At 40.9% G+C, this 25,324-nt stretch overlaps 1 protein-coding gene across 1 annotated transcript in view; it reads right to left on the bottom strand.

Annotated features, from left to right (window-relative positions):
- The window catches only part of IPO5 (importin 5), a 79,025-nt gene that overhangs the window by 38,342 nt on the left and 15,359 nt on the right, over positions 1-25,324 (bottom strand). Inside the window, exons 4-18 of the mRNA XM_048853814.2 lie at positions 24,379-24,481; positions 23,999-24,095; positions 23,279-23,383; positions 18,620-18,742; positions 18,422-18,542; positions 14,162-14,249; positions 13,474-13,580; positions 10,115-10,239; positions 9,940-10,029; positions 9,690-9,863; positions 9,167-9,385; positions 7,709-7,792; positions 1,856-1,988; positions 1,643-1,764; positions 893-989 (exon numbers count right to left, since the gene is read on the bottom strand). Coding sequence (XP_048709771.2) covers positions 893-989; positions 1,643-1,764; positions 1,856-1,988; positions 7,709-7,792; positions 9,167-9,385; positions 9,690-9,863; positions 9,940-10,029; positions 10,115-10,239; positions 13,474-13,580; positions 14,162-14,249; positions 18,422-18,542; positions 18,620-18,742; positions 23,279-23,383; positions 23,999-24,095; positions 24,379-24,481 — 1,788 coding nt within the window. The remainder of the gene's footprint in view (positions 1-892; positions 990-1,642; positions 1,765-1,855; positions 1,989-7,708; positions 7,793-9,166; positions 9,386-9,689; positions 9,864-9,939; positions 10,030-10,114; positions 10,240-13,473; positions 13,581-14,161; positions 14,250-18,421; positions 18,543-18,619; positions 18,743-23,278; positions 23,384-23,998; positions 24,096-24,378; positions 24,482-25,324) is intronic.

The following is a 25,324-nucleotide window of genomic DNA, read 5'->3' as shown; positions in this document are numbered from 1 at the left end:
TTTACTTCTTCCTCACGCTCTGAGTTATGTTATGGAGGCTTTTCATCAGATAAGAGCTGGAGGCAGGCACATTTAGGGACAGTCAGTGCTGCTTTTTAGTTGGATGAACTAGATGCAGAGGCGAGTGCATACTGTAAGATTAAGAAGTTAAGACAAACTAATTTGCATACATACTGAAACTAGACGCCCAAGCCAATGGACAAAGAATTTAAATAATTGGTCAAAGTAGTATTTATTGCTGGACTGACAGCTTGTTTGCAATGGATCAGGTTGGAGAAATTTAAACTCCCAATTTATAAAATACTGAAAAATGAGGTTTGCTATAGACCAGAGGTGGGCAAACTCCGGCCCACGGGACTGTCCTGCCCAGCCCCTGAGCTACTGGCCTGGGAGGCTAGCCCCGGCCCCTGCCCTACTGTTCCCCCTCCCCCGCAGCCTCAGCACACAGTACTGCCGGCGCAACACTCTGGACGGCCAGGCAGCGCAGTTGCAGAGCCACGGCCTGACCTGGTGCTCTAGGCAGTGCGGCTGTAGCGCTGCCAGCCACTGGTGCTCCAGGTAGCACGGTGGTGGTGGTGGGGGGGGGGGGGGGGGGGGTTTAGATGGGGCTGGGTTGGTTAGGAGGCATGGGCCGGGCCACGCCTGGCTGTCTCGGGGGAGACAGCCTCCCCTAACTGGCCCTCCAAACAATTTTGGAAACCCGATGTGGCCATCAGGAAAAAAAGTTTGCCCACCCCTGCTGTAGACAGACACCTTCCTGACACTAGAATATAACACTGTTGAACTTACTTTTTCCATATTTATGGAAAGATGACTAGCATAGATGAAGTTTTGAGTTTTTCAGAAGTAAAACTGCTAGTTAATTTCTATTGTTTTTATATTAAAAGGATATCATCATGGAAATAGAATTTCAGCAAAGGAACCATCAGTTTTACAACTTGCTCTGTGTACTCCACAAATCCTTCTTTTAATTCCTTAGCATAGCAAACCTGAAACACAAAAAAGGTAATTTTAACAGTTATCAGCACTAGGGTAAAAGCATTACTACTAAAATTTTTAAACTATGAAATGTTCAAGGAGGATAGTAGGCAACCAGAGTAAGGTCAGAGTTAATGGAAAAGCCAAGTTAGAATGCATTTACTTACCACTTAACCATGATATTTGGAAAGAGCTAGATGGCAGAGTATATTTTTTCACTAATGGCTGAATATTTTAGATTAAATGTGTATACTTCATGATACGTACAACTGAAAATTCTTTTTCTAGGGCTCCTTTTGCTGACATCTGAAAGGACACTCGTTACATCTGTCCCAAGGCTTAATTTTATGTAAGTTAACAGAACTTAGGACCAATAGAAAAAGGTTTCAGTATTTTTAAGTCATCTGCAGAGTTTGAAACCTAAACTGCAGCAATATGAAACTAAAAATGAGAACTATTAAAATTTGAATGCAAGCAGTAAGTTGAGGATGAATGAGTTATCATTTGCCCACAAAAAAGTTTGCCCAACCACACCTTAGTACTGCAAGAATAAAATACTTATATATATGGGATTCAGATTTAATAACTATTGACTTTTAACTATTAATTTAATTCCATAGAAAACCTAGCAAGAAGTAGCTGACCAAGATTTCCCATTACCTACCAGCATCTGGCATGCAGTTGCTTTTTCTTCAAGGCCTGCAGTTTTAATTCCAAAACTTTGCTGGTCTCCTAGGTTTACAAATTCCCAACCATCATCATCACTCATATTCTCCATATCTTGGGCTGTTGTAGAAAGAAAAAAGATGGTTATAAAAGATCTGGCAGCATTTGTAGTTCAAAGATTTTTCAAAATAAAGTAATAGTTATAACCTACTGTCTAGTAGAGCTACTTCAGGTTTAATTGATGCAGTCTTCATTAAAGGCCCCATGACAACAGGAAGGTACTGCTGAAATTCTTTTCCAAGGATTTTGCACATTCTAGCCCATGCAGAGATCATGTAAGATATCTGTGAGAGCAGTTTTAAAAAACTCACATAAGCACACTCATTATTACCCTTTTCAACGTGTATTAAAACAAAACAAGAGGAAATACATTTCTATTACACTGCAGTATATAAAAAAAGTGGTTAAAAGTCTATCATTGTCAGACTACTGGATCACAATTACCGAGGATATAGACAAAGACAAGGAAATGCTATAAATTTTTACCCTTCCCTCAAGGTGCTACACTTGAACGTCGATGGCGTAAGAGCCACAAAGCACTCTGGTTTTGAAAACATTGCCTCCTGCCACAACATTGATGCGATCTGCTTTTAGGAAACCCATGTTAATTCATTCACTGCCAGTTACCTATAATATCTGGTTTCAATCTCAAATTACAGCCTTCATGAAAATATGGTTGAGCCATGTATGGAAGACCCAACTTACCAGTGTGGAGTCTACCATCTACATCTAACTACTATGACATAAGGCTCAACAACTTTAAAGTGGCTGGGTGGCCCCCTAATAATTATGGCCTACTGTATCATCACTCTAGCATCCCACTATCTATGCCAGAGACTAATAGCAACCACACAATCTGAAGCAATACAGAATCTGATCCAAGATGAACAGACTACAAACTGGATCTCAATTAACTACATTTTCATGACCCTAACCAACCAGCCAAATTTTCACTTTACCTGCTGGAATGAGGGCTGCTCCCCCTACCTCAGTTACAGACTGCCCTCTACTAGCCACCTTCAGGGTCTTTAGAAATTCCCCCCACAGCTGCATTGCCCCATCTTCATCCAAATAGGGGTTACCATACCCATACTGATTACTAAACCAAGGCTATGTTGGAACTACAGAAAGGCAGACTGGAATAATTACACTAAGCTCATTGACTAATATACAGTCGATCACATAACATCTCAATTAGATCAAGCATACTCAAGGTTTACCAATGCCATCTTTTAGGCTGCCTCCAAGACCATCCCACATGGCTGCCAAAAAGGCTATATAGCATGTCTAAGTAGGTCTGCATGTTCTTTGTCAAACAGTTAACTGACCAACATCACTAAAGCAGACAAAGATAAAATTTGAGAGGTCAATCAAAAAGAGTGGCACCACTAAAAGGAATCACCTCAGATGGACCAAGACAAAAAAACTTCCAGCCATTCTCTAGGAAAGAAATAAGAAAGGCACTAAAATAAATGAACACATGGACAGCCTGCTGCTTTTGAAAATATATCACCAGAACTACAACATCTTAGAAAGAAAAGCCAACACTGACTGTCCACCCTCATGTCCCATGACATATAGGAGAATGATACCCAAGAACGACAAAAAGCTAAGGTGACAACTTTACCAAAGCCAGGTAAAGCCCACTCTTCAGCAGCCAGCTACCATCCAATATCACTCAAGCTGTAGCTATAAACTCCTGGAGTGGATGATGCTTTAGACAATTATGCCTATGACAGAACAACTTTTGAATGATTCTAACCAAAAGGAAGCACAGGTGGACCAAATGCTAGTACTCGCTATGTACAGTGAGAATGGATTTCAAGAGAAGAAAAGTGGAGCTGTCCTTTTTTACCTTACAGCAGCCTATGACACCATCTGGGACACTGGTTTGCTGTACAAAATGTCAAGGGTTCTTCCTAGATGGATTGTCATTGCAACTGAGCCGATGGTCTGAGGTAGACATTTTTAGGTGGCTCTGGGCCACAAAACCAGCACCTGGAGATTACAGAAGAATGGACTCCCAGGAGGCTTGGTGCTGGCACCAACTTTATTTAATATACCCATCAATGAGCCTACCAAATACCATCTCCAGGTAGTTTATGGGCATTGATCTTGATCATGGAGATGAAAACCAAGTACATCAAAGACCATGTCAACATGCTTCCATTTACGGCATGCTCAGAGCCAACCTGAGCTTAAACGTCTTTTTGAACGGTCAGTGGTCAACACGTGATCCAAAGCCAGTGTATCTAGAGGTCACCCAACATCTCTCTCACTCACACACACACCCCTACCCCCCACCCACGTAGCTCAAATTATCAGAAGCAGAAACGTAAACTGGTAGGGTCAACCTGGAGATCTAGTATGCGAACACTGCATAACTTAGGGCTCACTCTCGGCTATTCAACTGGAGAATACTGCGCCCCAGTTTGGTTAAATTCTGCACACACTAAATTAACAGACATGAGAATTGTTACAGGCACATTGGAGCCAACAAAAATTGTGTATGTTACCAGTCCTAGCCAATATTTCTCCACCTGACAACCAGCATCAGAATGCAACCAACAGACTGATCACCAAGGTACAGCAAATGCCACACTTGACACTGTTCAGGAATATTTGGGATGCACTCTTCTACCAACTGTGCAATAGAAATCCTATCTGGAGAGTGCTGCACACTCTCGATTGAAATCAGCTCACTGAATCTGACAGAAAGGAAGAAACTGTCACTACCAGGAACTCCCACATCACCATGCTGTATGAACAGCTAATTGACTTCAGGCTTCCATACCACCTCTGGAGCCAAGCTTACTAGGTTCAGATGTTGCATGGTTCACTGTGCCAAGAAGGATGCCCCAAGCATAATCTAAGACAGCCCACTGTGCATCTGTGGAGGATGCTGCAAAAATGCTGTATGGTTGCTCTTTTCATGTTGGATTCCAGGGAGGTCTTCCCAAGATGAACACTGTTGACTCAGAGGCCAATGACTGTCTCAAGGACACAGCTATTTTGTGTTTTAAACCTTGTCTTGCCCACACACAATTGCTATGTTTTATTTATATATTGCCAAACTGCACAAAATGCAGCTCAAAGCAAAGAAAAATCGATTTTACCTGTAAGTGGTTCTGTAAAGACATAGCTGTTATACATCACCACACATGAACCTGTAACCTCAGCAAAACATTGACTAGGAATCCTTTATCTTCAAGTTCCCAACCTGCTGGCTCTAGTACAGGACAGTGCCCATGCAGTGGAACCACTTTGGCCCTCAGGGCCCTCCAATAGTAAGTTTCTTTCAAAGAAAATTATGTAATTTGCAAAGTTAACATTTACTGAAGCGTCAATTCCAAAAAAGGTACATGAGTAGTGATCTACTGTATGTGTGTTGTGAGGGAACTAATTTTCAGATACACTTATGGAGAGACAAGATCCAGAAAAAAATCTCAAAATACAGAACATGTCACTAGGTAACACAGTGTAGCAGACCATAAAAAACAGGTACAGAATGACTCAAGGAAATTAATCAAGTTTTGCACTGAACAGTAGTTTTTTTTATGACATAGGAAGAAAGAACAAGAGGGAATCTCAAATAGATGGGGTTTAAATATAACATATTAACTCAATGTCTATGAGCTAAAAAACCCCCCGAAAACAGCTTACCTTCAATATACTGCTGGAAAGTCAAAACAATCTTTTAACCCTCACTGACAGGTGAAGACAGTTTGTATGGGGGCACAGGGGCATACAAAAGCTATGATGGAACCCTTCTCTTCAACTGGCATGGCCTTCTTTTAGGGAATATTTTGAAGAGCTGAACCTTTGTCTTTGCTAGAACATCTGTGCAAATCCCCTGCCGTCTCCTGACCTGACTTTAAATTCCTCTTGTCCCTGTAATACCAATATTGCTCTGCTCTAATCCACCCTGAAATTATTCTTCTCAGCAAGGCAAGCTTCTGCATGTAGTCACAGCCTCTATCACCTCATAAGTGACTGTGTGTCTAGTGAGTCTTAGTTATGGATAAGTAAGGAGGCCTCAAGAGACTGGGCCCCTATCCCAAGTAGTGAAGGTCAGAGAGTTGAAGTGACAATTTTCCCTCTGCTGCAAGTTTTAAATGGGCAAAAGTAACCTTAGTCCAGGATTGCTTAGTGAGCAATCCATGTAGATGAATTCTCCAGAGGTTCAGTTGCATCAACCAAGAGAAAAAGCAGCAGTGGAAAGAGCTCAATTTCCCCAGAAACTGAATTAATTTTTAAAATACAGATGCAAGAGGGCTTGAACTATTGTATTTTCCTACTGCTCGAGGCAGGATTTCTGGTGGGCAGAGTTTACAGTCCTATGATTCTACATAAGCTTTTCACCAGTCCAATCTGTGCGAAGAGGAGCAGTGAGGTGGAAATTACATGACATAAAATTGAGCTCTGAGACCCTAAGAGTAATTGAGGCTTTGCTGCTGGAACTAGCAGCTTTGGAACTAGCAGCTTTGAAACTAGGCCATCAGAGTTACCTTGCAGGCTCTTTTTAGTAGTACAAACTCAAGCAAGAAGAGAATCTCTTTAATGACTACCAAGAGACCTCTATAAAACAGCTGTTAAGGTCAAACCAAAAAACTTGACCTGCCAGAGTCTGTTTTGGACCCTTTTGCCCTCTTCAACTGTTTATCTAGTGTGGGTATACCAGTTTTGCTCATTCAAACTATTTTTTAAAAAGAGTAAAGTTTTAGTTTGGATTTATCTGTCCCAATGTGCAACGAGATCTGACATTGCCAAACAGAAGTGTATCCAGAAAAGTCTTAAACAGCAGGGCAGGGAAGCAAGGGACCCAACAAACTTACCCAGTAGCGTAAGGGTCCACAGACTGAAAGGAGCTGTGACAGAGCTCCCCTTGTATCTCCCAAGAGTCTCTTCACAAATGGAGCCCCTCTGCTTGCTTCGATTGGGAAGCTCAGCCATAGGGAGAGGGGCAATAAATGGATGAAGGAGGTCAGAGGATGGTCAAAAGGATAGGGTGGGAAAAAGATTTTGCTAGCTGCTGTTTCAAAATCATCCTTTAAAGCTAGGGCTACAATAGATAAGATAGCGCTGAACGCTGCTTGCACTGCCATAGGCAGAGAATCTGGTACAAGGGTGGAAGGAAGTTAAGACCAGAGCCTCAGGGAGAATTCTGAACTGCCTCTAGTAGTTTTGGGTAGAGGCACCGATGCAACGTATCTTGGCCTGGGAGGTCAGTAAATATGAAAATGTTGTTTATTACAAATATCCTCAGATAGAGGGAGAAGATATTTTCTTCCTGACAAGTTTTTAGTAATAATGGTGCTGTTGAGAAAATGCAGCACAATAAAGCTAAATTTTATTCTACCGTGTGCATCAACAAGTTAGTCTGCTATGGTCAAACTGCAATTATTGGTGTAGAAGTGATATGAAAAATGACCACTTAGGTTTTCAGATCTCAAGTAGAATTTTCCATTAGAATTTCAGTTAGAAAAAAACAAATGACATAGGTTGAGCAATTTTATATAGAAGTTAAATACAAATCTTAATTAAATTTGTAGTCATTTTCACAGTAAAACCACTATAACATAGTAACTATTTACTATAAGAATATAGTGAATGGATCCAGTGCTAAAGAGACTATCCATTACAGAGACTCATATGCTGAAGTCTGATCCTGGCACTCCATGTACCATTTCCCTCCATTTCCTGCATGGAAGAATCTGCATTGCAAGTCCAGTTTCTTAAGTTCCTCGATCCTCAAATCCTTTCATTGTTAGGAATTTCACTTTTCAACCACCTCTACACTATGCAGATCCCATGCATTGTACTAGACTTAGGAGAATGGTTCTCTGTGGCAAAGAGATCTGAACAGCTAATTTTTTTAAGAAGGAGGTACACACTTCTATGTTGCATGGGACACTTCAGAAATTTTCTATAAAAAAGCAAGAGGATAAAGACACTAAATATTAGGCGTCAACAGATATTTGTTACAAGTGAGCATCTGACATACCTGGGGGTCATCATCTTCCAGATCACTGAAGTCTGTCTGCGTCTTCAGCAACAGCTGCATCACATCTGATGCATCCTGCATAAACTAGAAATAAAATACACCTACGTGTGAAATTTCATATCAAACAACGCTTATTTCAAGTTGAGGCACATAAGTTAGTCATTGTTTTTAGAAGAATTTAACTTAAAAGCAAAAATTCCTAAAGCAGCGTAAGATACTCCTGAGAGTAATCTTCCACTGAAGATGTGAACCTTAGCTATGGTCAAGCTTTAAGGCAGTGGTTCTCAACCTGTGGCCCAATCAGCACACAGCTGTGGCTCACGTGACATCCTCAAGGGTGGGGCAGGAGAGGTACTGCCCCAGGTGCAGAGCCAACGGGGGTGTCACAGGATCGGACCCAGCATCAGTCCTGCCAGCAGGATCAAGTCCAGTGGTGTCAGGCTCCGCCCCGCAGCAGGATCAGGATCAGCGCCCCCCCACCCTACAGGATTGTGGGTCCAGTGACTCCAACTGGAGCAGGCTCCCCAACACTAGGACTGCAGCAGCAGGTGGGCAGGGCGGGCTGCACAGCTGAGGTAGGAGACCAGCGGGCATGGGGAGGAGAGTCAATTATTGTAGGGGAACAGACTAGGTTGGGGGGGCCTAAATATTGGGGCACAGTCCATGGATAGGGCAGGGTGAGTGCTGGGAGGCAGTCCCTAGGTGGGGTGCTGGTGCACAGAAGGACAGTCCCTGGGTGGGGCCGGTCTGCCCTGCACATGCAACCCAGTCTTTACCGGGTGGGCACATGTACCAGCCCAGTGTTGGAGGGGTCTGGATGCTGGAGGTGAAGGGGTGGGGTGGGGTGAGGGGGAAGAACAGTCCTTGGCTGAGGGGGTCCCTGCACTGGGAAGGGCTTCCCATCTTTGTAGGCAGGCTCTGCAGCCACGCTTTCCAGGTGCTCAGCTCAGCCACACAGCACAGAAGTGAAGGTGGCAATACTCCATGCCATGCTATCCTTATAGTATTTTCATTAATTTTAACAATTAATGATTTGACTTATTTTGAGAATTTAAAATGTTCTTGGTAGATATTTTCCAGTGTTGAAATGAAAGGTACTATATCAATTTGAATCATATTGCCGTCATGTAACAAATACTAAACTTTTTTTTAGATGTACATGTAGTATGTATACACACACATACATACATCTAGCAAAGACTAAATTGCAAGGTAGTAATCTTGGAAATACAGAATAAAAGACCAACGTGAGGCACAAAACTAAAACCATTCAAACGAAGCCAGCTGAAATATTTATTTACCTTCCCAGTTAAAGGAACTTGGAAGTATGACAGACAGCAACAAACCTGAAGGGTCAGCAATCAGTGAAGGAAATGCAACATACTATTATGTGGAATCTATTAAAAAAATAGATTCTCTTTGACTCGACAGTTAACAGTATGGATCTCAAAGACTTACCTTTTCCTTACCAACAGCAAGGCCAATTAGGCTGATGCATTCAATAGTTTTTCCTCTTAAAAGTCTAAGTTCCTTCTGTACAGCATTCTCAACAATGTGTTTAAGAGATGGCATAAATAAGTCATAGTAGGGAACAAATTTTTCCTCTGCTGTATCTGCAACTGATGCAATGGAAGTCACAACTTGTTCCAAAACCAGCTTAGTGCCTTTCTGTATTAACTTTGGGATTAAAAAAAGAAAGATGGTTTGTCTCTAAAACTTACAACCACTTAAATTTTATTTGAAAATTGCATCCCGTCTCCAAATGTGGCTTTTGTACAGATTATAATTTTGAAAAAATATTGTTATAGTCTAAATATCACTATTTACAACATTCAGTTTTTGATACTGAATGTGAATTTAATATCAGCTGTTTTACAAGACTCAAATAATTACTGTAGGATAATAAATGGGGTTTGCAAACTTGACAGAAGACTTTAGCAAAGCAATAAAAAAACCACCAAAATCATTAAGCATATTGTACCTCCTGCAATTTAATCACCATGGTGGAATGAAGATGCTTCACTAGATTATCCAGGTATGGAATAAGCAGTGATTTCGGACAATCTTCAGTAAAGTTAATGAGTGCAGCAGCTGCATGAGCCTGAACACGCTGGTTGCCTTGATCTTCCATAGTTTGCAGAAGAGCTGCAATTACCTACAACAGAATAGTTTATGTTCAAAACAAGTTTCTGAATGGAACAAAATTTAATCTTGGATTGTCTATTACTTGCCTTCTCGTGGAATTTCTTTTGGAAACCAGGGGCAAAGTCTGTAGCCATTTGTCCAACTGCATTACAGGCTGCATATCTCACTCTTGGATGCTGAAATAACATTCCCCTCAAATAGTAAGTGTTTATAAAAACAGAAGTTAAATAACAAATTTTGATCAAACTGCATTAAACTTACAGGATCCTGGAGGAAAAGTAAAACGAAGTTAACTATCTCATTTAGAATTCCCTCCATCTGTTGATGACAACCTTCTCCAATAGCTGACAGGGCCATTAAACCAGCATGCCTGTATTTCCAATCAGCTGTGTAAGAAGACGTTACATGGAAAATAAGGTATCCATTTCGGAAAATAATAAGAAAAGACAGGAATACATAAGGTCTCATTTTAAAATCGTAAAAGAACAAGTCTGGATACTTAATCTATGTATGTCAGAAATGCTCTCTCTCCACCCCTGCATGTATCCAGACATCCTTTTCTTCAGGATAGTTTAAGGAAATGGGGGACAAACCCTTCTGCCCAAAACTGAACACAGAAATTCTAAGCTATTGATGCCTCATCCCTAGTGCTAATGTCTTGAAATAGCCTACTTAAATAAGTCAACTAGGAAAGTTTCAGGAAAAGACATCTTCCATTTTGCTACCAGTGATTTCCATACCCTTGTGCTTGCCCCTCTTCTTCAGTGTTTGAAAAAAAGAAAAAAATCTAGGTAAGAGAACTGAACATTCCAATTTAAAGATGAACAAAGAATCCCCACCTCTCTCTCACACATTTCTAATGTCATGTACCCTATTCAATCCTCCTAATATGTTTTTCAAAGGATTGGACAATTTAAAAAAATTGAAGCCTAAGGTTAAATATGGATTTAGGAATTTAACTTTCACTCTTTTTATAATGTATAGCCTATTAGCCTGACACCTGACCTCCATCTCTCCTTAACAGCTTTCCTTTAGAGTGGAGAATGTGCATTAGCAAATCCCTTTTGCCCACAATGTTCTTCCTTGTACTACAACAAACACGTTTGAAAATAAAACATACAAGTAAAGATATAGCCAAATCTGTCAAACAGCCTACTCTTTCCCTGCTTTGCTGTGGGAAGAAGGTAGACTAAGACTTCTCCCCACACCAAAAGTCAAGAATTTTGAATTAGTGGTACCAGGTCTCCAATCCTACAACTTGTAAAGGGCACTTCAACTCTTTCTACTACTGTCCCTAATGCTACTCACACACATCTGCTGAATTGTGAGGTAGTTTGGGATAGTACAAAGGTCTGTTTTTGCTACTCGCTGTAAAGCAGTGTATTATATATTCCACGGTATTATACAGCACCAGATTAAAGAGATGCCTGCAGCTCTCCCACCCCAAATAAATTAGTCAAGTAAAAATGTTTAATTACTTCAACATCTGGCTTTTTTTTTTTTTAAACCACTGTGCTCTGGTCAGACATATTATAGTGAGGTGAAGTGGACTATCCACTCCCACTACTCCATTGTTTCATAAACCCCAGTAGTCTAGATGGCAGATCTTCTGTACTATAGAAAATCTAAAGGATAATGTAAATATAGTAATTGTGTAGTACCAATGCACAACTCACAGGATTGCCCTAAACAGTCACAACATAAAAGTTTCCAACTCCTGCAAACTTAACCAATATACCACCACAGATTGGCATCCTAGTTGCAGCTTGCTTCATTATAAGTGAAAGATATTCTGATTTGCATCGGACAGCTAGGCTAGAAAGTGCCAGTTCTGACAGTGGATGCTGGGAAGCAGCAGTTACGGTGCTTCTATTTTGGCTGCTGCTCAAGTTCACTGCTTTTTCCTAATTCATTAAGATCCCATTGTGCCTCTTCCTTCCAACTCACTGCTATTAGAATGCATGCCTGCATTCTTGTGATGCCAGGAGAGATGATACCTAAAGCCTGTTGGGGCTCATATTCTTGCATCCCACCCCCTGAGGGGAAAACTTACAATCTTTAATTTATGTAAGGAAGGTTTGAGGGGAAAAAGACTGGAATATTACCACTAAAAAAAGAAAAACAAAAATTCTTTGTAGTTCATCTTTAACAGTTGATTAAATAAAGTATTGTGTTTGAAGTTTTAATCAGAAAACCTTGCAGTCTCTCCTCTATTCCCTGCCTGTAAATAAAGCTCTCCCCTCCTATTATACTACCAATGACACTTCACCAAATAAATATTGCAACAGGTTCTCCTTCCCAGCAGAGCACACACCTCATGCGCCTCACCTCTCACTATCGCTCAACCCAGATTGCAGCATCCCTGCTCAAAGGAAGGATCAGGGCATACTGACTAGCAAGTCAGGTGAGAATGAGTGCTTCCAACTCTTATAAGACCCAGCCCCAACTGCCAAGGGGCTACATAAAGGCTCTAGGTACCTGCCAGTTCTGAAGGTATTGAAGATCAAAAGATTAATCAGTTTCCAAAGTATCCAAGTAGTTTTCTACAATGAATAACTTTCATTTCAGAAATTAAACAGCACAAGAAGGCTGCTAGTGGTTTGTGACTTGCCTTCTTCAACCCATATGCCTGGCTGTCCATATCAAATTCAGCATGCCTTCTAGGGTGCAATAAACCCAAATGTGCAAAATATGATTCAATGAGCAATCCTGTTGCACAAACAAACATTAGGATACTTGGAGGTGAGGAGAAGATAGATGGCTGGCCAGGATCCATACTACTATAAGGTGGATCCATACTACTATAAGGTGGATCAGTATGGCAAAACTCAACCTGTCCACCATGGTGGTTACTACTGTATTTCAGTGTGTGATTTGTTCTTATCCATGTATGATCGCGGCACCTTAATGTGTTTTTTAAAAAATCAGTGTGATTCTAATGCTTGTGAAAAAAGTAGGATTGAGACTCTTGCAGACTAGAGTTCTGTAAAGTTAGAGGACTGGAAGAGGCAGTTTACACTGCCTCACAATGCCTTAGCACAATGCCTGAACTCTAACCTGGGGGGACCGTCTCTAAAAAGATAAAGAAGTCAGTATCCAACATAACCCTGGGTGTTGTCTGCAGAGGATGCCAGAAGTGTCAATTACCAATTGTGACAATCTGTAGCACATTTATCTAGTCAAACTCATTCTCAATGTTTTACTGAATTAGTGGGAAATTTCATACTGCTCATATGCAGTTGGTATTTCTAGAACTCACAAGTCCAATCTAAACCAAAATTCTTCAATGTGGCAGACATTTTCCCTCATTTATGACGAAATCCAGAGAAAGTCTGAAGTTTTAAAGGGAAGCTGTTTGAGTTACTTTACTACTTTTAATAAAATAGCTCCTCTGTGCTTGACCACCGAAAGCAGAACACATTCATCACATTTTAGATACATTTTTGAAATTCCACTTTGGATAAAGAATAAATTACAAGTCTATCTACAATATCTATAGAGTTTTATATGCACCTATTAATAATCCAAAAGGATAATGAACAGAAAGCGCTACATAGCTGAACAGGCCTTTACAAAAATTATATAAGCTAAAACTCTAAAACAATGCATCAGTTACTTACGATTCTGGAGCATTTGCATAATATGTTCTTTAATCATAGGCAGAACAAGTTTCCCTCCAAGGCCACATGCCATTCTGTCCAATGCACTCTCACCAGCAACTGCATTGCTAAAGTTAATGTTTAAAAAAAAATTTCATGATTAATTCAAAGTCTGGGATAAAAAGTCAACAGGTCCAATAGTTCATTCGAAAAAGCGTATTTCCTCATACACTTTTTCCATCTCTGAATGTGAATAATCCTTGCAAGCAAATAAAGTTTAAGTTTGAATCTGAAAGATACAAATGCTTATATTTGGAGTCTTTCAATTATAAAGGAAGATTTATTTACACCCAAAGCTTGTTATTCAATGAGACACACACACACAGCTACTTCTGCTCACCCTCCCCTTTAGCATTGCTCCTATCCAAGAATAAACTGCTTCTGATCCTTTTCCTTCAGACACCAGTAACGTAATTCTAGACCTCAATTATTTTCTGCCAGTTGTGGCGCCAACTTATATCACAAGGCTTCTATTTTCACTTCCACTATCTGTAAAAAGTAGAAATGTGTGTGCTGCTGCTCAGAGTGGAAGACAGGTAGAGTGTGGGAGTGCAGGATGCAAACAAACTGCATCCCCATCTTGCAAACACCCAGGTCACCTGTATGCTATAGGGTTTCTTTTAATTGAGACAGCTGGTTTGTCAAATACCTGTCAAAATCATCATCTTCAAGCTCATCTGCATTTGCCCAATCTTCATCTTCTTCTAAATCAACCATCATTGCTAACATCTGAGGAACTAAACACAAAATGAAAACCTGACAGTCATCCCAATTAAATTACAGTATACTAAAGTAATGTTTAATCTATAGCTCTGAATGAGTTTAGGAGAGGACGTTCAGAACATTTTGCTTCACATGTAATAAAAATAATAGAATGGAAATTAGGAATACCCTTTCATCACCAAAAATAAATTACAACAGAGTTCTTCTGAAGAATTTTAAATTTGCAAAGATCAATTTGATAAAGTAAAGGCTGCCAACATTCATTTGAAAGGTTTAGCAATATTTGACAAACATGGCATTAGAGCCAGGATGTGTTTGGACTAATTTATGGAAGCTTTGACAAGGAATCCTCCAAATTTTGGCTGATAAAGTCTGATGACTGACTACAGAAAACTATTTCCCAGTTTTCCTGCTCTCCATTATGAGCTCTTGGTGCACAGACAGTATACCTGGCATAGATGAAAACTTAAAAAAAACATAAAACACTACTGACTGATATATGGCAAACAGACCAATAAGTAATTCTCAATGGCTGTACATATTTAGAGGGACACTGGCCTAATCTTCATCTTGACAACCTGATTACCTGTTTCGGATTGCAAGTGTGTAGCCCTTCTGTTCTGCCTTGTCTTCTTTTTAAACAAAGAAGATATAAGCCCTTTAGAAATGGGATTTTCCCACTGAAAGTACCTTAGAACTTTCAGAAGAGCTCAAGATATGAAGAACCTATGACACTTAATCCATCAACTGTCAACTTGCCCATCCCTGCATTTGAAAAATGAAAGTTTACTCTGTAAATATGGAACCTTAGCTTCTAAATAGGTTTTAATTACACCCTCATCACCATAGTATTTAAGTGTCTTCCATTAAACAACATGACTAACTTATGTTACTTGTTGCTCCACCTCAGGATAATTGTGTGTGCAGTGTAACGTCTGGTAGGGTTTTTATTTGTTTTTACACTATGTACATGCGGCTATATGTTTATATTAGAGAAGACAAGAAATGTGCCTTGCAATTTGAATAAGAGGTAGTATATGTCTATGGGGACTTCTTCCCTAAGGGCTATCAAACTAGGGGGTACAAAGGAACCTTTGGGAGGGGGGTCCAATGGGGGGGCAGGGAGGGAGCACCACCCACACCTTCCCTGCCCCCAGCTCTGCTCCAGTCACACCCACAGCCACATCCCTGGCTCCTGGCCCTGCTCCCAGTCTCGGCTCTGTTCCCTGCCTAGGGCCAAGGCTGGGGCAGGAGGCCCAGCTGTTGGCCCCCACCGCAGCCGGCTGCAGTTCTGCTCAGCCTCTGGCCATGGCTCCAGCTCCACTCCCGACCCCAGACTCACCCCCAGCTGCAGCCCCAGCCTTGGCCTCCTTATCCCTGGCTGCGTCTCCCTCCTTCTCCCCCCAGTCCCCAGTGGGGTGTGGACAAGGGTAAGGAGGGGGCACAACCCTCAAAAGTTTGGGGACCACTGCCTTAGGGAGTTACAGTTTTAGACCAGCAACTGAGAAAGCTCTCTTGCATCGATTAACATCACCCATGGTAAAAAAGTTCCATTGTGCCTGAGGAGCAGTTTTCAGCCACAGTCCTCATCCTGGAGCTTTATGCCATTTTTTTTTTTTTAGAAAGGCTGGGCCCACGTCATCGCATGCCTTGAAGATAAGGTCCATGACCTTAAACTTTACTTTATATTGTATGGAAGCCAGCATAAAACACACAAAACTTGTTTCATGTGCTCACAGTAGCCTGTGTTGCTGAGGAGGCATGCTGTGGCATTCCATACTAGCTGATGTTTCATAAGACTGATGGCTTTATACCGAGCTATATACAGGGGAGATGATGCAGGAGTGTACAACCAAGGCCAGGTCATCATCCACCAGGATGGGACAGTCTCCTAGCCAACTATATTACAAGAGAACTTGACTTGACATAACTCGCAGCCATCCTGTGTACTTAGCGCCATGAGCTGGAAGCAAGGACACCATGTAGGAATAATTCATCCTTGCTTAGACAGACAAGACAGCCGTACAGACTGCAGTGTGTTACTAACAGCACACTTTCAGTGAAAGGACAGAATCATGAGAAGGGGTAGAGGGGAAGTGGGGAAAACAGACCTAGATTTGGGTATCAGTAGAATAATGAATTATTATTCGCCCTTGCTAGGGAGATTGTTTAGCCTATTATGAGTTATGTGCTTGGTCTAAAGAGAACCTATATAAAGTTTAGTTAGAGAGTGTACTTTGGAGAAGCTTGGGAGAAGTCTAAGAGGATTTCTATGAGCTAGGAGACTGACATCTAACTCCCCAGTAGCTAGAAGAAAGGTTGGGCACCCGAAACCTGTTGCTGTAACTTGATACCACCTCAGACTTTGGGCAACTATAATCTCAGGTGCTTCTAATCTAGAATATCGCTAGTTCTGATGTGTGCTTTATACTCAATAAAAACCAAGGACTGTTGGATGGAAGCACTCTTGTATATTCCAATCATTTATCAGACAGAGATGCTGTGTCACCCACTGACTTATTTCCTGACACTGCCTGGAAAACAGATTAGTTACCACATCTTTGGGTTCAGATAACCCTGGGTAACAAATGGAGATGGCAGAAAGCATTACTTGCTGATGATGCTGTGCGAGAATTTAGCAAAGAACCCAGGAGCTATGTAGTGAGTTAACCAATTGTGGCTATGTACATAAGCCAGAGAAAATTGCACTGTGTCTGCAAGATTCTCAGAGTGCTTTAATTTGCCCACCAAGATAACCTCTTGCATACCCAACCAAAGTTTGAATGTGATGTTGGACTACCAGATGCCTATGTGTGAAGCCACTAAGAATAAGCTGCTTCAAAAGGATTATACCTGAGATGACATGCTTTTCAAGAACACATGTGCATGACTTGTAAGCATATATATGTGGTAGCGGGGAGGCTCTTATACACCAGTGTTCAAATCCAGTTAAAAAATCAGAATCTCAATCACACATTGTCACTGGCACCAAGACTCAGATTCCAAAAACCTGGAAGAGTACAAATGACTCTAGCAAATGGCTTAAAACATGTAAGCCTACTGAGAATAGTAACATTTAATATAAAGGACTCCTGAAAAACATCTCTATAAAAGGCTTGCTTTTCATGCACACTGTGTAGAAGTCTTTGACCTCCAGAGTTTTGTTCTTCTAGATATATAGGTAAAGATAGACAATCCTAATTTTTTACGGTCTTCCTAGAAGATTAACATCTCTTAAACAGTTATGAGCATAAAGCAGCACTTTTCCAACCCGCAGAAGAATGAAATAGCAAGTTGCCTTTATGTAATTTCCAGGGACTTAGCATATGGTGAACCAAAGTCTATTCAACTACCACTCTCTCTCTGTGTGTGTGTGTGTGTGTGTGTGTGGTGGTGGGGGGGTTGTTTGAATCTCTCAGAGCATGACTTGTTTATTTCAGTGCCCTGTCTGCTCACAAAAGAATCTGACAGGTGGAGCAATATGCATTTAGTTATGCATATAAAAACAGTACTCTGTTGTTGGGTTGCCCAGCTGAGAAAGTTATTTTTAGTGTCCAAAAGTGCGTGCCATGCTTTAGAAAGGCACAGCGCCTGTCCTGGAGAGTTTACAATCTAGATTTTAATCAGTATTTTGGATCGAAACTTAACCCCATATTTAAGCGTCTGAATAAACTGCTTGATTTTCAAAGATGCAGCATAACAGCTCCCACTAACATTAACTGGGTGTCAGGGGCCCTTAGCACTTGGAAAAATGAGGCCACTTAGGTGCCTAAACAGAAACTTTGAATTTAAGACTTTAATAGTTGGGTGTCCATAGCTGGGTTTGTATAGTGCTAAAGTTTGGACTGTATCTAGTGACAGCTAAGTAAAAACAATCAAATGCTTTCCCAATATCACTTTCCCTGTAAGCATGTGCTCTAGTTGCTATAGAAGTGTTATGCAGCTGCAGACTGGAGGAGTTCACAAAATAATGAGTGAGAAGGCAAAACAGCTCAAAATTGCCAAGAAGTGGCCTTCACTAGAAAGAGTTTTGGAAAACTGATTTAGGGGCTTGCAGATGTTGATAAATGTTTTGCAATACTGAAAGTCTAGCGAGGTTATTGTGCTAGTTAACATGGGGGACATTGGTTTAACATTTTAAAAAGGGGGCAAGTTATTTAATAGATAACAGGAGTATTTTACTTACTAGCTTGTGCAACAATGTTGGTATGTCTTCTCAGCATAGCAGCAGCAGTTTCTGATAGCGTTACTATTACTTCCAGGGCCAGCTGACGCTGCATGTTATTGAGGTTGGTGTCTCCGCATAACTGCAAGGATTAAAGCTCAGTGGTTAGACCAGACGTTTAACAAATGAAAATCTGCTCTTCGTAATTTCCAGATATACCTTTAGGCTTAGTTGTAATGTTGGTTCTAAATGTGGACGTAAATATTTCGGAACAGTATCTGCAATCTCTACAAGGGATTTTAGAACGGAGTCATCATTTTGGTAACAGGAATCATTTACAGCCTAGAAAAAAAATTAGGATGAAATTAAAATATTGCTTTTTACTGATGCTGCAAAAACACTGGATTATGAAGAAATTCAGGCTGTTTACTGGCATTAAAGATTATGGGGTCTACTTCTTCTGTGTGTGACTAGTTCCCACTGGCGTTAATATAAGCAGAGCCAACATGATGGGGGGAGACACTTAACTTCATAAAATCAAATCATATCACTAAGTCAGTAGTGCTCAAATGGTAAAAGTTGCATTTTAGCAGTTTAACACGTATAACTCCCAAAAAGCATGTCTAATACTTCATACATCTTACTAACTAGTAACTGAAGGTAATCCACAAAGAAAAAAACAAATTCATGCTCATTTTGTTTCTCTGTTGTATAAATGCAGTCTTAAAGTAAAAAAAACCCACCACCTTAGAAATACCAAGCATATCAAGTTTATTCTTCCTTGCTTTTGCTGGAGAATCTGGAACTAGAATGGGACCCCTGTTAGCCCTCAACTGAAGGGCATGGGAATGAAAAATGTATTCAATTTTTTGTAAAGATATCCTAACCAGCAACTGTCTGAAGTTGTATGTTAAAAATTATTATTATTTAAAAGTTTAACTAAAACTTCCTTGCCTTTTAATTGGTTAGACAGTGTTCTCTTGATACTGTAGTCATGTTTAGGGCTGCCTTCCAGGAAAAATATGATCTGAATTTCTAAGGTAAACAAGTCTTTTGCTCTTTTTAGCCTAAAAAGAGCACTTTTGTCCCTTTGGCAGTCACCTCTTATCGGTATAATAGATATTTATTTGTATCACTATTAACCAGATTTTGTTCTTTATCTCAAAAGTATAGTTTAAAGCAAACAAGTTACAAACTGTATTTGGTTCTTCAATTTATAAATCAATATTGCTTTTCAACGTAATTAGGATCTCAGTGGTTTAATCTCCATCATGGAAGATACTGCTTAGTCAAGACAGGTCATCCTTATACTAGTTAGTACACTCCACCCGCCCTATCCAGGCACTTGTATAATGTATACAAGGATTTTTCTTCATTTTTCAGTGATTAAGTTCTACTTGTCTATCCACTACAAGTGTGAGCAGCTGTACAGCAAAAAGTCAGTATTTTCAAACCTGGGTATCTAAAGTCACACCTCCAAATTCTGCATTAAATATAAATAGCCTAGTTAGTTTTCAGAAGTACTGAGCACCCAAATCACTGAAGTCAGTTGGAGGTGCAAGTGCTTTGTTTCCTTTGAAAGTCAGGGCTCTTGTATTTAGTAGCTCATCTGTGAATTAAGAAACTGAACTTTAGATATCAAGGCTTGAAAAAAGTCTGGCTTAAAGACCTAACTGGTCATCCAGAATGTCACACTGGTGTCCAAAGCCAAGCTTTAATCATGGTCGTAACATTTCATATCCTTCCCACTAACCAATCAGTAGAATGAACTTCAACAGCCGCAGAATTCTTTCCCAACTGCCTCCAAAGATCACCCACAATTATCCCAACACTTCTCATCTCCTATTTATAACCAGAGATCTACATATTCGGTTTACCATAGCCACAGAATCCATCCTTACCACAAAACCGTGGACTAGAATCAGTTTTCAGTTACAAATATGTAGCCATCCCTTAAGGTTGCAAAGGAAATCTTGAAATCATGAACCACATGCAATTAATATAGTGTTAACTGAATCTTGAGAAGGCCTCAAATTGAAGCTCTGAGGGGTAACTGCACATATGCATCCAAATAGATGGTTTGCCATATTTAATTTTCAGACCTATCTGTGCCTATATTAACTATTTTACTGCTTAACATTTTAGTATGAACTGGATGATTATCCCACAATTCCTTCTTTCTAGCTGCCAAAAGCTCAAATTATATCATACTCCGCTACTAAAACAATTATGTATTGTCAAAACAAAATTTGTCACACAAATTCTAGAGAGTAAAAAAACTGGTTTCAGTATCAAACAGGAGTTCCTGTATTCATTTCCACAGTTAAAACACACTCAATTTTTCATTTAAATGAAGCTGCTACAGAATTTCCAGTGTGCTGCAGAAGGTAGGAATCTTGGCAGAAAATTTAGGTTCAGCTTATCAGAGTAAAGGAGGCTATGTTTATAGCTTCCACTGCCTCCAGCATCAAGCCATCTTCCTGACCCTAGCAACAAAGGTTACCTTAATGTTCTTAATCTACTCTGAACTGCACTATGCAATATGAATGGCATGAAACTCACTATGGCTGCTACAAAAACACTGTACCAAACGAACATGCTATTACCTGCTTCCTTTTATAAAACCATCTGTACCCCACAATACCTGCCCAAGTAGAGCTCAAACTATCCAACTTAGCTTTTCCCAAAACTAGATACCCTTTAACGCCAACTCTTGCACAACTTTATCCCTTTCAAAACAAACATAAGCCAGCTTGAATCATAGGTGAGTTTCTACTCCTGATCCTCTAGAGCTAAAAGGGACCAAAAGAACATTTGGTTTGACCTGTATATTACAGGCCATTGAATTTTACCCAGTTAATCCTGTACTGAGCCCCGCAGCTTCTGTTTGGCTAAAGCATATTTTCTAGGCATCCAGTCTTGATTTAAGACTTCAAAGACAGAATCCACCAGTTCCCTTCATATTTTGTTCTAATGGCTAATTTCTTTCACTGTTAACTGACATTTCTAATTTGAATTTGTCTGGTTACAGCTTATATTATATTAACCAAACTTATTGTCTCATCAAAAAATGAGATCAGGTTTGACAAACCTATTTCCCATAAATTCATGTTGATCAGCATTAATTATATTCTCAACATTTACTTCTTTGTTCACTGAATACCAGGTCAGAGTTTTCATTATTTTGCCTGGGATTGATGTTAGGTTAACGGGCCTATGACTACCTAGGTTATCGTCCCTACCCTTTTTGAATAACGGCAAACATTAGTACTTTTCCTGTCTTCTGGAATTTCCAAGATTTATTAAAAGTGATCCCTGGGCCAGAGATCTCTCCAGCCAACTCTGAGTAAGTGTGCAAGTTATCTGAACCTGGTGATTTAAAAATATTTATCCTTAGCAGATGTTTAACATCCTGCTTTATTATTTACAATTTCATAATCTTGAGTTTTCTTATAATATATGATTGAGCATAGTTTTTTTAAACATGTACACCAGCAAAGACTCTACTATAAAGTGATTTCATTCATTTTTACTGCTCAAGTGTTACCATAACATTTAAGATATCGACCATTAAAATAAATGGATTTTCCACAGAAATTTATCTTAGACCCTATTTATTATTTGTGTTACAAAAGCACCAAACATGTACTTGACGGTGGGCAAACAATGAAAGTCTCTGTGCCAAAGAGTTTAAAATTTCAGGCTATGTCGACATTACAGCTTATGTCGGCATTATTTATGTTGCTCAGGGTTTGAATAAATCAATGCCAAGCGATGTAAGTTACACTGACATAAGCACTGGTGTGGACAGAGCTTCGTTGGCAGCTTCTCCTGCCAACATAGCTACCACCACTTGGAGGTGGTTTTATTATGCCAACGGGAGAGCTCTCTTATCAGCATAGAATGTCTTCACTATATGCACTGCATCGGTGTGGCTCTGCCGCTGCACCACTGTATGTGTAGACATGCCCTATGTAAACAAAAAAAAGACTAGGAAAGAGAAAGCCATTTGGCACATATGATCAAGGTGAAGGAATTCACATGCCACTAAGGCAGAGGTGCGCAAACTACAGCCCGAGAGCCACATCCGGCCCATGTAACCCTCCTGCCTGGCCCCTAAGCTCCTGGCCCAGGAGGCTAGCCCTCGGCCCCTCCCCTGCTGTTCCCCCACCCCCGCAGCCTCAGCTCACTGTGCCACCGGCACAACGCTCTGGACGGCCAGACAGCGCAGCTGCAGAGCCGTGGCCTGACCTGGTGCTCTCAGTGGCGTGGCTGTAACGCCACCAGCCACCAATGCTCCAGGCAGCGAGGTAAGGGGGCGGGGTGTTGGATAGAGGGCAGGGGAGTTCGGGGTGATGGTCAGGGGTGTGAATAGGGGGCGGGGTGGTCAGAGGGCAGGGATCAGGGGGGTTGAATGGGGGCAGGGGTCCCGGGGGGCAGTCAGGAAGGAGAGGGAGGGTTGGATGGGGCGGTGGCAGGGGGCAGTCAGGGGACAGGGAGAAGAGGTGGTTGGATGGGGCAAGGGTCCTTGGGCGGGGGGGAGGGAGGTGTCAGGAATGAGAAGAGCGGTTGGATGGGGCAGCAGGGAGTTCAGGGCAGTCAGGGGGTGGTGGATGGGGCAGGGGTCCCCAGGGGTAGGCTGTCGGGGGAGAGAAGCAGGGGAGGTCGGATAGGGGTTGGGGGCCAGGCCACGCCTGGCTGTCTGGAGAGGCACAGCCTCCCCTAACCAGCCCTCCATACAATTTTGGAAACCCGATGTGGTCCTCAGGACAAAAAAGTTTGCCCGCCCCTGCACTAAGGAGTTTACAAATCAATGGCTTGTGCTTACGTTAAGCAAATATAGATGGCATGACAAGACACCTTCTGCGTGGTTCTTACCTGCAAGATTCCAGGTAGCAAGTCTGCAAAATGTTTCAGAAGAGGAAGATTGTGCTCATTAGCAAGTACAAATGCAGCTGCAGCCCTTGCAGACAGCATCCTAACCTAGAGGGAAGGGGGAGAAAAAGGCTGTTTCAGGCGAAGATTAGAGTTTGTAATGGTAGAGAGACATCTGAGTGCTTTCATATTTGATACGGTTTTTAAACTAGCTGCTAATATGCCACAATAGAACCATTTTAGATTCACTTTTAGTTTGAAAATACATCCACTTGGAAAAGTTTTTGATGTTTTTCACCAAGGACTTCAATAAATTCATTCATCAGAAATCTTGTCACAAACAATCTCTTTCCTTCATTACTGTATTATTGATCATCTTTACCCCTGTGAGGTACTATTATTCACCATTTTTACAGATGGGGAACTGAAAGACAAAGGGTAAAATTTTTAAAACCCAAGTAAGTGACGTAGTAGGCTAAGTCCCATTTTAAAATGACATAGGCACTTAAGAGGTAAGTCTGAAGGAAAGTGAATCTGACTTGCTTCCAACATGACTTAGGCACTTTTGAAAATGTTACCCCTCTGGGACTTGCTCAGGGTCAGAAAGGAAATTTATGGCAGAGCAGGGAACTGAACCCCAGCTCCAGAGTCCTAAACTAGCACCCTAATTACGGGATAATCCTCCCCTCTTATGATTCTATGAAAGGAGAACAGGTGTATTACCGTTGGATGCTCCTGATCTTGCATACACTGAACCAACATCCGCTTAATGACCTCTAAATAGTGTTGTTGTTGATTCCCAAAAATCCCAGGAAAGTTCCTAAAGATGACGAATAACACCTGCATTAACTCATTTTAGATAGGTTTAAGACCTTAACAGACGGCAAATGAAGCTTTAATATATACTTAAAATCAGTAACAAATACTCTACCCTCTTTTCTCGGTGTCAAGTAAAATGCCATATGCCAGAATATAAACAGGATGCATAATCAGTTGTAAACTATTACAGTTTCTCCTATCTTGCATTTCTTACAAGCATTTGATTTAGCTAAAAACCCAAGTGCACTAACTGAGCAACAACCACCACTGGTCCAGAAGCATACCAAAAAATATGCAGAGCGGCCTCACGCAGTCCCACATTCTGAGAGCTGACGGAATCAAATAAGAACTTCAGACCTTCTGGCCACTGGTTATTGCCATCCTCATCTAGAAAAAAAGTCAAAGGTTTACAGGGCAAATAAATTTTAGGGTGGTTTAAGTTTCAACTACAACTTATAGCAGTTAATATATTAGGATATCAGTTGTGCAAAGCCTTTGCATACTCTTCTGGCATTCAACTAAACCAGAACTGTGAGCATAAGTTAAGTTAGTTGAAATAAGAGCAGCACTTCAACAGGAGCAAACTGGTGCATATTCAGACTGAGTAAAAACACAGTACATTTAAAAGTCACTGTGCTTTTTTCAAATAAAATTCCAAACAAAATTAAAATTGCATATGTATAAAGGCCACAGCATAAACTATTCCAGGAATATAAGAAAGGGAAAACAAAAGGAGATGAGTATCTGATAAGCAAAAACACTAAGGTACAGAGATCAGCATTTACTCTTATGAAAAAATATTCATATATAAGAATTAATACAGTTGTGCACCAGAGACTTTACTGAAAGAGTCAAGGAAGTGAAATCCTACCCAATCCCAATTATGTTTCCTTAACTGTGCCTTCTGAAGTTGCCTCTACATGGATAACTAGGGCCCTACCAAATTCATGGTCCATTCTAGTCAAGTTCACAGCCATAGGATTTGAAAAGTAGTCAGTTTCATGTTTTCAGGTGTTTACATCTGAAATTTCAGAGTTCTGTAACTGTGCGGGTCCCGACCCAAAACAGGGTTGGGGGTCAAAAAGCTGTTGTAGGGGGGTTGCCACCCTAACTTCTGTGCTACTTTCAGAGCTGGCCTCTAAAGGCAGCCGCCAGGGAGCTTCCTGCAGCCGGGTCTAATCGCCGGTACTGATACGAGCGCCCCAGCCAGAAGCTCCAAGCTGCTAGTCC

Source organism: Caretta caretta, chromosome 1 (assembly GCF_965140235.1).
Source record: "Caretta caretta isolate rCarCar2 chromosome 1, rCarCar1.hap1, whole genome shotgun sequence".
NCBI lineage: Eukaryota > Metazoa > Chordata > Testudines > Cheloniidae > Caretta > Caretta caretta.
Note: the sequence above shows the minus strand (reverse complement) of the source record. Positions and strands in the feature narration are given on the sequence as shown.